The sequence below is a fragment of the Carcharhinus amblyrhynchos genome, unplaced genomic scaffold, assembly GCF_965287045.1.
Source record: "Carcharhinus amblyrhynchos unplaced genomic scaffold, sCarAmb.v2.hapA scaffold_43, whole genome shotgun sequence".
Lineage (NCBI taxonomy): Eukaryota > Metazoa > Chordata > Chondrichthyes > Carcharhiniformes > Carcharhinidae > Carcharhinus > Carcharhinus amblyrhynchos.
The window spans coordinates 3,150,449-3,164,496 of NW_027649784.1; the positions used below are offsets into that span (position 1 = coordinate 3,150,449).

A 14,048-nucleotide genomic window follows, 5' to 3' on the forward strand; every position below is an offset into this window, starting at 1 on the left:
AGCACTGATCCTACATTGCTGGTTTATGCTGTAAATACTCCACGATTTAACGCAGTCTTGCTGGTAAAACACACTATTCCCGACTGAACAGATTATTAATGGATCTCATACTGACCTGGAGATGGAATGTAGGGACTGGATGGACCAGGGGATCCGGGAGAGCCAGGGGTTGGCGACCAGGCTGGAGAGTAGCCAGGACTGAAACCGCTGGCATCAGACGCGGCACTTGGAGAGAAGCCGGCAGCCCCGGGGGTCATTCCACTGCCTGTAACACAAACGGAACAGGAAAAGTCAATCCTTTCCCCATCGCAAACGCCGCAATTAAATAACACTTGCCACACTGGTGCATCTCTGCAACCTCTGGAACAACACTACATAGTTAGGACATCCACACTCACCCACACTGGGAGACCAGGCCCCATAGGCAGGAGTCGCACCCTGGTTCCATGGAGTCATTGCTGGAGACATCCCTCCCATTGGGCTGGGGGCAGAGCCAAAGAACATTCCGGTAGCTGTAAATTAAAAGAAAATAAAGGTTATTCAGGCTGAATCTGCCCTCATTGACCTACACTGGCTCACACGGGTCTGGATCAACTTACCCAGGGAGGGGGGCTGGCATGGTGGATAGCGCTGCTGCCTCACATCACCAGGGACCAGGTTCGATTCCCAGCTTGTGTCAGCGTGTGTGGAGTCTGCACGTTCTCCGTGTCTGCGTGGGTTTCCTCCCACAGTCCGAAAGATGTGCAGGTTAAGTGGATTGGCCATGCTAAATTGCCCCTTAATGTCAGGGGAATTAGCAGGGTAAATGTGTGGGGTTACAGGAATAGGGCCTGGGGCCGAATGGCCTCCTTTCGTACCACAGGGATTTTATGATTTTCACTAAGAACCGGAGATAAGAATTTCTCCCAAATCACTTTCCCACATCTTCTCTCACTCCTTACACAAGTGACTACACCGGGGGCAGCATGCTGGCACACTGGGTTAGCACGGCTGCCTCACAGCACAAGGGTCACAGGTTCGAGTCCCAGCCGTGGGTCACTGTCTGTGTGGAATTTGCACATTCTCCTTGTATCTGCGTGGGTTTCCTCCCACAGTCTGAAAGACGTGCTGGTTAGGGTGCATTGGGCTGTGCTAAATTCTCCCTCAGTGTTACCCAAACAGGCGCCGGAATGTGGGGACTATTTGTGACACTGAAAAATAAACTTTGAACCGACTCTCTCATTGGCCTGTCCCTCTGACCAAGAAGCTCGATTTGACACGAGCCTGGATTCGATTAATTTTGGGAAACTTACGCCCTCCGACTCCGAGGCCTCCGATGTTGGTTGGGATCTCCATGCCGTATTTGCATTTTTCAGCATCCAGCAGGAGGTCGAAGGATCCCGTTCCGGCAGGGGCCAGCTGCCCCAGCATGATGTTCTCTGAAACCCCTTTCATTGGGTCCATTTCACCGTGCGCGGAAGCCTCCATCAGAACGTCCACCTACAAACACACCCAGAGGCGGCAGGGTTAGCCGAGAGGTGGGGGGACAGGACGGAGACAGAGAGCGCTGCAGGGAGTGGAGTGGGGGATACATCGTCACGGTGAGACTGTGTTAAACAGGCCAGGAGGATATCACCCAGCTCCGTGACATTTTCTCTGCCCCAAGCCTCACAGTGCTCCCCACCCCCAGCAATGCTCCTCTCCCCCAACCCTCTACTGCAACCCTCCCTCACTGGACACTCGCCCTACCCCCCCCATCCATTCTGTGATGCTTCCCTCTCCCCCACCCTACTCCAGTGCCCTACAACCCTTTCTTCTTCCTCCACCACCTGCTGTGTCTGACAACACTCTCACCACCTCCCCCACCCCACCCCAGTGCCCTACAACCCTTCCCCAACCCCCATGCCCTACAACTCCCCCACCCTTCCCAATCCCTGCACCCCTCCGGTGCCCTACAACCCTTTCCCTACAACCCTTTCCCTAACCCCACAGCTCACAACATTCTCCCACCATCCCTACTCCTGCGACGCTAACCTGCTGCCCACCTTCCCCCACAGATTCCACGACACTCTCCCCCGCCCAAGCCCCGTGATGCTCCCCCCACCACTGTCCTCAGCTGACATCCGCCCGCTCCTCTCCCCCAGCACCTGAATGGTCCCTGACCACTCGAGCTCGGTGTTACGCGCAGAGCTTTTCACACAGGGCCCTTACCGTCTCCTCGAAGGAACACTTCATCAGCGGCCCAGTGTCCTGCCTGTTGACGCCGTGACGGGTAATGGCCATCAGGTGACCTCGGCAGGTCATGGTGTCACACAGCAGCGACAAGTGGCGGTAGTTGACGTAGGAACCGTCGAAGGAGATGACGTGATACAACTCTCGCTCCAAGGCTTTCCGAACAGCTTCGATACCCAGAACCTGCAGGAGAAAGTTTCAGTAAATCTCCAGTCTAACCCCACAGAAAGTGTTGTGTATCACCTCACTAACACTGGCCTCCTTTGAGGATCGTGGAATCCTACAGCGCAGGAGGAGGCCATTCAGCCCATCGTGTCTGCACCAATCACAATCCCACCGAGGCCCTTACCCCCAAAACGTTTACCCTGCTAATCCCCCCGACACTAAGGGACAATTTAGCACTGCCAATCCACCTAATCCACACATCTTTGCGGGACTGTGGGGGGAAACCGGAGCACCCGGAGAAAACCCACGCAAACACAGGGAGAACATGCAGACTGCGTGCCAACAGTGACCCAAGCCAGGGATTGAACCCGGGTCCCTGGCGCTGTGAGGCAGCAGCGCTAACCCACTGTGTCACCGTGCTGCTGGGATTGAACCCGGGTCCCTGGCACTGTGAGACAGCAGCGCTAACCCACTGTGTCACCGTGCCGCTGGGATTGAACCCGGGTCCCTGTGAGACAGCAGCGCTAACCCACTGTGTCACCGTGCTGCTGGGATTGAACCCGGGTCCCTGGCGCTGTGAGACAGCAGCGCTAACCCACTGTGTCACCGTGCCACCCATAAAAGGAATATTTCCCAGTTTTTTTTTTAGTGAATTCAAATTCCACCATCTGCTGTGGTGGGATTCGAACTCGGATCCGCAGAACATTAGCTGAGTTTCTGGATTAATAGTTTAGCGATAACACCACGAGACCACCGCCTTCCCTAAAATTTGTGTCTTGTACTCGAGATTAACACATTCTGAACGACGTGGGTGTCAGTGGGTTAGCACTGCTGCCTTAGCACCAGGGACCTGGGTCTGATTCCCAGCTTGGGTCACTGTGTATGGCATTTGCACATTCTCCCCACGTCTGCATGGGTTTCCTCTGGGTGCTCCGGATTTCTCCCAGTCGGAAAGACGTGCTGGTTAGGGTGGATTGGCCGTGCTAAATTCTCCCTCATTGTTACCCGAATAGGCGCCAGAGTGTGGCGACTAGGGGATTTTCACAGTAACTTCATTGCAGTGTTAATGTGAACCCACTCGTGACCCTGATAAATGAACTTTAAACTGCTTAAAACCCAGCAGCCTCCCCTGGGTGGAAAATCAGACTCTAGGAGAGAGAGAGAGAGAGAGAGAGTTACCGTGAAGATCTCCACAATGTCGTTGGATGTGGTCCGCACAGGGTCCACGTCTTTCTCACTCAGAACCCTCATCAGACTGACTCCGTCTGTCTCCAGAATCCACTCCTGGAGGGCTTTGAACTCCCCATCCTCTGTAATGATAATCTTCTTCTTGTTGTCTGTCTGAGGAAGATGCATGTACACCTGAGAGGGGGAGGAAGGGAGAGGGGGAGAGACAGTTAAAGATCAGCTACAATCCAGGTGGGGTCAGATTCAGCAACAAGTTAAACATCGGTCAGAACACTGAATACAGGAGTTGGGACGTCTTGTTGAAGTTGTACAAGACATTGCTAAGGCCACACTTGGAATATTGTGTACAGTTCTGGTCAGTCTATTATAGAAAGGATATTATTAAACTAGAAAGACTGCAAAAAAGATTTACTAGGATGCGATCGGGACTTGATGGATTGAGTTATAAGAAGAGGCTGGATAGACTGGGACTTTTTTCTCTGGAGCGTAGGAGGCTGAGGGGAGATCTTATAGAGGTCTATAAAATAATGAGGGACACAGATCAGCTAGTCAATATCTTTTCCCAAAGGTAGGGGAGTCTAAAACTAGAGGGCATAGGTTTAAGGTGAGAGGGGGGAGATACAAAAGGGTCTAGAGGGGCAATTTTTTCACATAGAGGGTGGCGAGTGCCTGGAACAAGCGGCCAGAGATGGTGGTGGAAGCAGGCAACATTAGCCACATTTAAGAGGCACCTAGATGGGTACATGAATAGGGAGGGAAGAGGGGGATACGGATCCAGTAAAGGCAGAAGGCTTTTTTTAAAGTTTCATTACAGCCACAGGCTTGGAGGGCTGAAGGGCCTGTTCCTGTGCTGTACTTTATTGTGATTTTCCCCAGTTGCCTCTAAACCCCCTCCTCTGGTTTTACTTTCCCAGCAAGTCCTTACCTTACTGATCTGCTCGATCCCCTGCAACGTCATGTCTGTCAGCATGTTAGACTCGATGCACCGAAGGAATACATCATCGTCCATCTTGTCTACCACCTCCTCCTCCTGCTGCAAGAGGATAGAATCGACAAATGTTGGAGCTGGTGACTAGCATTGTACAACATTCAATAATTACAGCTCCCACTACACTGTCCCCATCAAACACTCTTAGGACAGGTACAGCACGGGGTTAGATACAGAGTAAAACTCCCCAGGACAGGTACAGCACGGGGTTAGATACAGAGTAAAGCTCCCTTTACACTGTCCTCATCAAACACTCCCAGGACAGGGACAGCACGGGGTTAGATACAGTAAAACTCCCTCTACACTGTCCTCCATCAAACACTCCCAGGACAGGTACAGCACGGGGTTAGATACAGAGTAAAACTCCCTCTACACTGTCCTCCATCAAACACTCCCAGGACAGGTACAGCACAGGGTTAGATACAGAGTAATTACATTCCACACGCTTTCTCAGACCTCATTACTGGCGCTCCGCACTCTCAGTAATCTCACCTCCTGAAATTTATTTTCATCACTGTTCATGATGCGGATTCTCAGAACCAATTTCTCTGCGTTGTCATCATTAAATATGCAGTTCAAATCATCACCAAAACCTGTTGGGTACAGAACACCACTGGATGTTAGAACAGAGAATAATACAGCGCAGTAACAGGCCCTTTGGCCCTCCTGCCTCAATCACATTGTCCTATCTCGATCAACTGCCTGTATCGCTATTCCCTAATTGTTCATGTGTTTATCCAGATAAGTCTTAAATGTCACTAACACGTCTGCTTCAACCTTCTCACTTGGCAGTGCATTCCAGGCCCCCACTCAAGAAACTACCCTCCCCCCGCCGACACACATCTCCACTGAACCTTCCCCCCTTATCTTGAACTTGTGCCCTCTTATGTTTGTCATTTCTGCCCCTGGGAAAAAGCTTTCAACTGTTCACCCTATCCACACCCCTCAATTTTATAAACTTCTATCAGGTCACCCCTCAGCCTCTGTCTTTCCAGGGAGAACAATCCCAGTTTATTCAAGCTCTGCTCACAGCTAATACCCTCCATACCAGGGCAACACACCCTGCTGAACCTTTTCTGTACTCTCTCCAAAGCCTCCACGTCCTTCTGGTGGTGTGGTGACCAGAATTGGACACAGTATTCCAAATAGATGGTGATTTAGAGATTGACGTTACAATTACATCACTGAGTTTAAACAGGGGAAGGGCATACATCAGCTACATAGTCAATATCTTTTCCCACAGGTAGGGGAGTTTAAAGCTAGAAGGCATCAGTTTAAGGTGAGGGGAGAGATACAAAAGGACGCAGAGAGGCAATTTTCTCTCAGAGTGGTGAGTGTCTGGAATGAGCTGCTACAGGCAGTTGTAGTGGCGGGTACAATTTTGTCTTTTAAAAAGCATTTGGGCGGTTACATGGGTATGATGGGTATAGAGGGATATGGGCCAAATGCAAGCAATTGGGACTAGCTTAGTGGTTTAAAAAAAGGGCAGCATGGACAAGCTGGGCCAAAAGGGCTGTTTCCATGCTGTAAACCTCTGAGTTAGCACACACTCCTCCTAGTCCTGAGGGGACCAACACCTTCATGTTACAGCAGGAATTCCACACTCGCCATCGGTGCCACACCCCGGGAAAGAGATGAGGAGCTAACAGTCTCTCACCCGCATTGATTTTCTCAGCGATTTGCTCCATGGTCAGTTTGCGGTCAGTCATGTGCTTGCGGTCCAGCTCAATTCGCAGCAGCCAGGGAGAGATCCGCGTCACGTCAAAGTCCGGCATCTCGTAGTAAACATTCACCCACTCCTGGTCCTCAGACACTACCGTGTTCTGGGGGTCGGGGTCGTAATAGATGGCAGTGTTGGCCGTTACCTTCCTCAGAGTGGTGTGTTCTAACCGGCAGAGAATGTCCTGTAAGGATACAGAAGCAGCGGCTGTGTCAACGTGAAGCCAATCCCCTGGCGGTAATAACCACCCCCCCCACTCAGGGTTCACATCTCCCCCCCCCCGCCCCAGTCTAGACTCGGGTACACCCACCCAGCTTTCCCCACACACCTACAGCAATGCCCCAGATAAAAAAAATCCCTACAGTGCAGAAGGAGTCCATTCAGGCTTGCACTGACTCTCCAACAGAGCACCCAGGCCTAACCCCCCGGCCTATATCTGTCACAGCACACATGTACCCCACTGATCCATCTAACCTGCAGATCTTTGGACACTAAGGGGCAATTTAGCATGGCCAATCCCCCTAACCTGCACATCTTTGGACACTAAGGGACAATTTAGCACAGCCAATCCACCCTAACCTACACGTCTTTAGACAGGTGAAAAAACTCTCCTTCATTTTGAGATGGTGGTTTCTGGATCAGAAACACTCTGCTTGGAGAGATAAGTTGTGAGCCAGCCCCAGCGCATCCCTGCTTGGGGAACGTGTTCACATGTGATGGGATGTTCACATTAGTCTTCTTCAACCCTCCTTTTCCCGCTCAAAGCAAAACTTGAGGAGTTGGCCATTCGGCCCCTCGAGCCTGCTGCGTGATCACAGCTGAGGGAACTCAACTCCACCTTGCCACGCTGGGATATCGGAACATACTCAAAGGAGAATTGCCAAAGGTTCACAACCCTCCCGTGTGACAAAATCTCTGCTGCAGCCTTACCCTTCACTGCTCCATCGCCTACCTTGGCACGTTCCGCGTCCCTGGCAGACTGACCCAGCAGGAAGACAGTCAGCGAGGGGGTCTTGGGCTTTTTGGAGATGTTAATCAACTCCTTCAGACGGGGGACACCCAGGGTGACGTTTTTGGCCGACACTCCGGCGTAGTGGAAGGTGTTCAGGGTCATCTGTGTGGCGGGCTCACCCAGTGACTGGGCAGCCAGAGCACCCACCATCTCCCCAGGGTGCGCCTATAGCAGGGGAGAGAGCGAGAGAGAGTTAGCAAAGTTCCAACTATTCAAACCCTTCAGCATCCTTGTGCACTCTCTCACACAGCTCATGGTGAATGTATATCCCTGTGCACTCCTCCTCACAAACCTCACAGTGAATGTATATCCCTGTACACTCTCTCACGCACCTCACGGTGAATATATATCCCTGTGCACTCTCACACACACCTCACCGTGAATGTATATCCCTGTGCACTCTCTCACACACCTCACGGTGAATATATATCCCTGTGCACTCTCACACACACCTCACCGTGAATGTATATCCCTGTGCACTCTCTCACACACCTCACGGTGAATATATATCCCTGTGCACTCTCACACATACCTCACCGTGAATGTATATCCCTGTGCACTCTCACACACACCTCACCGTGAATGTATATCCCTGTGCACTCTCACACACACCTCACGGTGAATATATATCCCTGTGCACTCTCACACACACCTCACCGTGAATGTATATCCCTGTGCTCTCTCACACACACCTCACCGTGAACGTATATCCCTGTGCACTCTCTCACACACCTCACAGTGAACGTATATCCCTGCGCACGTCTCTCACACACACACCTCACGGTGAATGTATATCCCTGTGCACTCTCACACACACACCTCACGGTGAACGTATATCCCTGCACATTCCCTCATACACCTCACGGTGAACGTATATCCCTGCGCACGTGTCTCACACACATGGGCGAACGTTGCCTGAAGGGGGTAACAGAAACTCTGCGTTCGCACCACTGGACAGACCCAGCAGGGGTAAAAACGTTACCCCAGCTCACGGGAACGGGGCCCAGGAAAGGGGCGAGGACTCGCTCACTCACTATTGACTGGTTAAACTTGGCCTCGATCTCTCCCAGCAGCCACTCGAAGGCCTCTCCACTGAGCCGGAATTCCTCAGTCATGCGGCGACTGCACAGAGTGGAACGCAGGTGGATGTTGAAGAGCAGCGTGGCGTTCTCCTGGGCCTGTCGGCTGAGTGGGTCATCACCATTCACAATAATCAGCTTCTTGCTCAGCTCCTTCACGCCTGCAACAGGAACACAGCTCTGAGAATCAGCCCAGAGAGAGGTCATTCAGCCCAGCACACCTATGATAGCCCCTCTGAAAGAGCAAACCATTTAGCAGCACCCCCTCCAACCACCATCTCCTTTCCCAATAGCCCCTGCTAATCTTCCCCTAACAGGGTTTCTCTTCCTCTTCAAAAAGTGATCTCTCTGACTAAGTTGTGACCAACCTCCCCACCACTACACTGTCAAAACATTCCCTTGCAAAATATCCCAGCATCCTTTCCTGTGTTAAAAATGCAAATGTTAAAACTTTCTACTCCATTCTTCTCACTCAGACCCACCTCATATCGACCCAGGAATTTACAGCATGCCAGTAGAACTGGGGTCTCTTACTTGAGGAAGGATACACTGGCACTGGAGGGGGAGCAGAGGAGATTCACTAGGTTGATTCCGGAGTTGAGAGGGTTGACTTATGAGGAGAGATTGAGTAGACTGGGGCTATACTCATTGGAATTCAGAAGAATGAGGGGGAGATCTTATAGAAACATATAAGATTATGAAGGGAATAGATAAGATAGAAGCAGGGAAGTGGTTTCCACTGGTGGGTGAAACTACAGCTAGGGGGCATGGCCTCAAAATAAGGGGGAGCAGATTTAGGACTGAGTTGAGGAGGAACTTCACACAAAGGGTTGTGAATCTGTGGAATTCCCGGCCCAGTGAAGCAGTTGAGGCTAGCTCACTGAATGTTTTTAAGGCAAGGACGGATAGATTTTTGAACAGTAAAAGAATTAAGGCTGAACGGGGTGGGGGGTAAGCGGAGCTGAGCCCATGAAAAGATCAGCCATGATCTTATTGAATGGTGGAGCAGGCTCGAGGGGGCAAATGGTCTAGTCCTGCTCCTAGTTCTTAGGACTCTAGACTGCGGGAAAACAGGCCCAGGTCTACACGCTAGACTGGAGAGAAATAGACTGGAAAAAAAAATCAGCTATAGTGCTCCATTTAAAAACTAACATGTCCCATTGGTCTAACTCCAAACTCTCTTCATCCACTAAGAAAAACAGTGAGGCCATGGAAAGATGGCCTGGGTGGTACAGGTTTGATGGGCCGAACGGCCCCCTTCTGCACTGTAGAGATTCTCTGATTCTAAGAGTGTTAACGTGCTGGTGGTCAGAATGTGGAACTGAGTGACGCCTGCGAGACCAATCTCATTAACACATGCGAGTTAGGTTTGTTTGGAAAGGTAACGAGAGTGAGGGGAGGGAAGAGGAATGTTCTCAGTAACAGCAGCAGACCCGACAGCCCTTGGCAGCGAGGGAATGTTCGAATCGTCGAGCCTTTCGGGGAGAGAAGCCCCAACCCCCAGCCCCACTGGGCTCAGTTTCACTCACTGACCTTCGATCACACGAATCGGATGGAGATCAGTCACCGTGCGTGTGTTGATGTGGAAGATTTTCTGAGCGTTCCAAATCATACGGAGCAGGTTACAGGGCAGCACCACCTGCAGGCAAGGAAACACAAGAAGTCCTGGGTCAAATCATCTGTCTGTGGCAGGAAAATGGGGATGAGGAGCTTGTCTGCCATGATCGATGGGCCGAATGGCCTAATTCTACTGCTATATCTCATGAACTCCTCACCCAGTGTTGTGCTGTGTAATTGCTAGGTAGAAAAACTGCAACATTTCCTTGGGTGGCACAGTGGGTTAGCACCGCTGCCTCTCAACGCCAGGGACCCAGGTTCGATTCCCAGCCTTGGGTCACTGTCTGTGTGGAGTCTGCACGTTCTCCCCGTGTCTGCGTGGGTTTCCTCCAGGTGCTCCGGTTTCCTTCCACGCTCTGATTATGTGTTGGTTAGGGTGCATCCGCCATGCTGAATTACCCCAGGGTAAAATGAGGAGGGTTTATGGGAATAGGGACTGGGTGGGATTGTGGTCAGTACAGACTCGATGGGCCGAATGGCCTCCTGGACGGTAGGGATTCTATTCTTATAAATGTTAAAATTTACACCACAGCTTGCCTCTGTGAAACACCCTACCCATTTCAAACTGATTACTGAGGGTTTGTAATTAGTTCCGACGGTGAGTTGAATGACTGATGAAGGAGGTGGTGGGGGTCCTGCTCGCAAACCAAGTATCAGAATTTCTCCAGTCAGACAGACTGGCATTCACTGACACCACTTCAGGCTGGCAGCTCAGTCCAGACTGCAGGATGGCACCTTTGATTGTGCAGTACACCCTCCAGCACTACACGATTGTGGGGAGGATTAAGGTTTGAAACCACAGCCTCCTGGGGGACAGAGGGCAGCTTGCTGCCAATTGGGGCCAGTTGACGAGGGAGCGGAGGGCACTCCGAGAGGGAAAGAGAGACAGCAACACACTAACTGGGTTCACATCCCATTTACAACAAGTCACAGCTGTTCGAATGGGATTCAAGAGGGTGATCTTATAGAGGTCTATAAAATAATGAGGGGCACAGATCAGCTAGATAGTCAATATCTTTTCCCAAAGATAGGGGAGTCTAAAACTAGAGGGCACAGGTTTAAGGTGAGAGGGGAGAGATACAAAAGGGTCCAGAGGGGCAATTTTTTCACAGAGGGTGGTGAGTGTCTGGAACAAGCTGCCAGAGGCAGTAGCAGAGGCGGGTACAATTTTATCTTTTGAAAAGCATTCAGACAGTTACATGGGTAAGATGGGTATAGAGGGATATGGGCCTAACATAGACAATTGGGACTAGCTCAGGGTTAAAGAAAAGGGGCAGCATGGGCTGAAGGGCCTATTTCCATGCTGTAAACCTTTATGACGCTAAGAATATCTCATGTGTTGGAACGTTAAGGGCTGGAGACTGCCAAAGGAGGAAGGGGGGAGGTGTGGAGGTTAAATTGCCAGCTGATCGAGATGGTACATCAGTTGACTATTTTACCTTGCTGTCTCCGGTGGGGAAAACGGCTCGAAGAACCTCACGGTCATCTTTCATCTTTTCAAACTCCACCTCCAGCTCGTTCTGAATGGCAGCGTTGCTGAGAATTTCCTTCACAATGTCTTCCTGCAGGGTTCTGCGCAAGCTTCGCTCGTTCGTGTACTCCAGCTTGAACCTGTTGGGAAGCAGAAGGCCCAAAAGGTCAGAGAGTGGATTCCCTACACAGCAGGAGGCTATTCAGCCCATCGAGCCAGGGATCCCTATGAGCAGGAGGCCATTCAGCCCAACAAGCCAGTATGCCTGCAGTGCACGAGGTCATTTGGCCTATCGAGCCTGGATCCCTCCAGAGCAGGAGGCCATTTGGCCCATCGAGCCTGGATCCCTACACAGCAGGAGGCCATTGGGCACACACCACCACCAAAAAACCCACCCAAGCCCTATCCCTGTACCCGACCTGCTAATCCCCTGACACTAAGGGACAATTTAGCACGGCCAATCCACTTAACCAGCATGTCTTTCAGACCGAGGGAGGAAACCCATGCAGACACGGGGAGAATGTGCAAACTCCATACAGTCAGTTACCCTGAGGCCGGATTCGAACCCAGGTCCGTGGCGCTGTGAGGCCACAGCGCTAACTACTGCGAGGCCACAGCGCTAACTACTGCACAAACTCGAGGTGCTGGACCCTCCCCGCCCCCAATATTGCCAAATCCATTCCCGCCCTCTCTCCACCCAAATCTCATGAGTCAACTGAGGAAACCTGAGATAGTTTCAGCTCCAGCGCAGGGTTCGAGTTGAATAGTGCTAGTCTGGCCCAGTCTCAGGAAGGCTCACAGCTTCCCCACAGCCCAGAAACTGGAGGCAGAAGAATAAACATCTCCTCAGAGAAAACATTCACACCACTGACCAACAACCAGCAAATTGCAGTGTGGATCAGGAATGTAAACTATCCAGCAGGGTGACACTGCCAGGGAGAAGAACCATCTGAAGAATAAATGTTTCAGGATGGGACCGGGCAAAGAGAAACTAATCACAGGGATTGGTCAGTCCATCACTGTGGGTTTTTGCTGCTTCAGAATGTCCTCAGATTCTATTTAACGGCAAGAGATAGAGACTTACACCAACGTCTCTACTTTCTCAGAAGACTGGTGAGAATCATAGCGGACATATCAAATTTCCTCATAGAAATGCCCCATAGAAAGCATTCTTTCTGATTGTATCACAGTTTGGTCTGGGCTCCTGCTCTGCCCAAGACTGCAAAGAACTACAAAAGGTCGTGACTGTAGCCCAATCCATCACACAAACCAGCCTCCCATCCATTGACTCTGTCTACACTTCCCGCTGCCTCGGGAAAAGCAGCCAGCATAATTGAGGACCCCACACACCCCGGACATTCTCTCTCCACCTTCTTCCGTCAGCAAAAAGATACAAAAGTCTGAGGTCGCGTACTGACCGACCGACTCAAGAACAGCATTTTCCCTGCTGCTGTCAGACTTTTGGATGGGCCTACCTTATATTAAGCTGATTTTTCTCTACACCTTAGCTATGACTGTAACACTACATTCTGCACTCTCTCCTTCCCTTCTCAATGAACGGTATGCTTTATCCGTATCGCGCGCAAGAAACAATACTTTTCACTGTATATTAATACATGTGACAATAAATCAAATCCTTTCCCTTCTTCCCTACACAGGGCAGCACTGGGGCACAGTGATGAGCACTGCTACCTCACAGTGACAGGGGCCCAGGTTCGATTCCCAGCCTGGGTCACTGTCTGTGTGGAGCCTGTACATTGTCCCTGTATCTGCGTGGGTTTCCTCCGGGTGTTCCAGTTTCCTCCCACAGTCCGAAATACATGCTGGTTAGGGTGCATTGGGCCGTGCTAAATTCTCCCTCTGTTACCCGAGCAGGTGGAGTGTGGCGACTAGGGGAATTTCACAGTAACTGCAACACAGTGTTAATGTAAACCTTACTTGTGACGAATAAACAAACTTTATGAATGGTGTGTTTGTCTGTATAGCGTGCAAGAAACATCACTTCTCACTGTCTTCCAATACATGTGACAATAACAAATCAAATTGATTTATTGACATTTAACCTGAGCAGGGGTTTAATGTTACAGGTGACATTCTAACCTGAGCAGCCTAGTGTCTATTATTTAAACGCAACACACTTCTCCCACCAGAAGGGAATGCTGGAAGATCTCAGCAGGTTTGGCAGCCTCTGAAAGGACAGAAAGGAGCTGACGCTGAGTCTGGATGAAGCTTTGATAAAGGGTGGCCTAGACACGAAACATCAGCTCCTTTCTCTCCTTACCAATGCTGCCAGACCTGCTGAGATTTTCCAGCATTCTCTCTCTTCAGATTCCAGCCTCTGCAGTAAAATTGGCTTTTCACTCACTTCTTCTCAAAGTTCTTGTGGGAGGGTTTCACCGATGCCAGGTTCTGAAATTCGACACTTTCACCTGCCAGGCCGTCCTCTCCGTACCGCAGCTGAATCACCTGGTTGATGGAGTTACGAACCGTAGCGTCGTATTTCACCATCACAGACTCCATAGACTTGATCAAACGTCTCTGGATATAACCTGGAAGGAGAAGAGAATTCCCCGTCATCACAAAGTGCTTTTGCACCC

The 14,048-nt window shown here is 50.8% G+C and overlaps 1 protein-coding gene across 1 annotated transcript in view; it reads right to left on the bottom strand.

Annotated features, from left to right (window-relative positions):
• The window catches only part of polr2a (RNA polymerase II subunit A), a 44,816-nt gene that overhangs the window by 3,887 nt on the left and 26,881 nt on the right, over positions 1-14,048 (bottom strand). The window contains exons 16-28 of the mRNA XM_080181916.1: positions 13,817-14,000; positions 11,420-11,591; positions 9,897-10,002; positions 8,319-8,524; positions 7,225-7,449; positions 6,210-6,456; positions 5,045-5,145; positions 4,490-4,597; positions 3,556-3,738; positions 2,191-2,394; positions 1,293-1,479; positions 399-512; positions 116-265 (exon numbers count right to left, since the gene is read on the bottom strand). Coding sequence (XP_080038042.1) covers positions 116-265; positions 399-512; positions 1,293-1,479; positions 2,191-2,394; positions 3,556-3,738; positions 4,490-4,597; positions 5,045-5,145; positions 6,210-6,456; positions 7,225-7,449; positions 8,319-8,524; positions 9,897-10,002; positions 11,420-11,591; positions 13,817-14,000 — 2,187 coding nt within the window. The remainder of the gene's footprint in view (positions 1-115; positions 266-398; positions 513-1,292; positions 1,480-2,190; positions 2,395-3,555; positions 3,739-4,489; positions 4,598-5,044; positions 5,146-6,209; positions 6,457-7,224; positions 7,450-8,318; positions 8,525-9,896; positions 10,003-11,419; positions 11,592-13,816; positions 14,001-14,048) is intronic.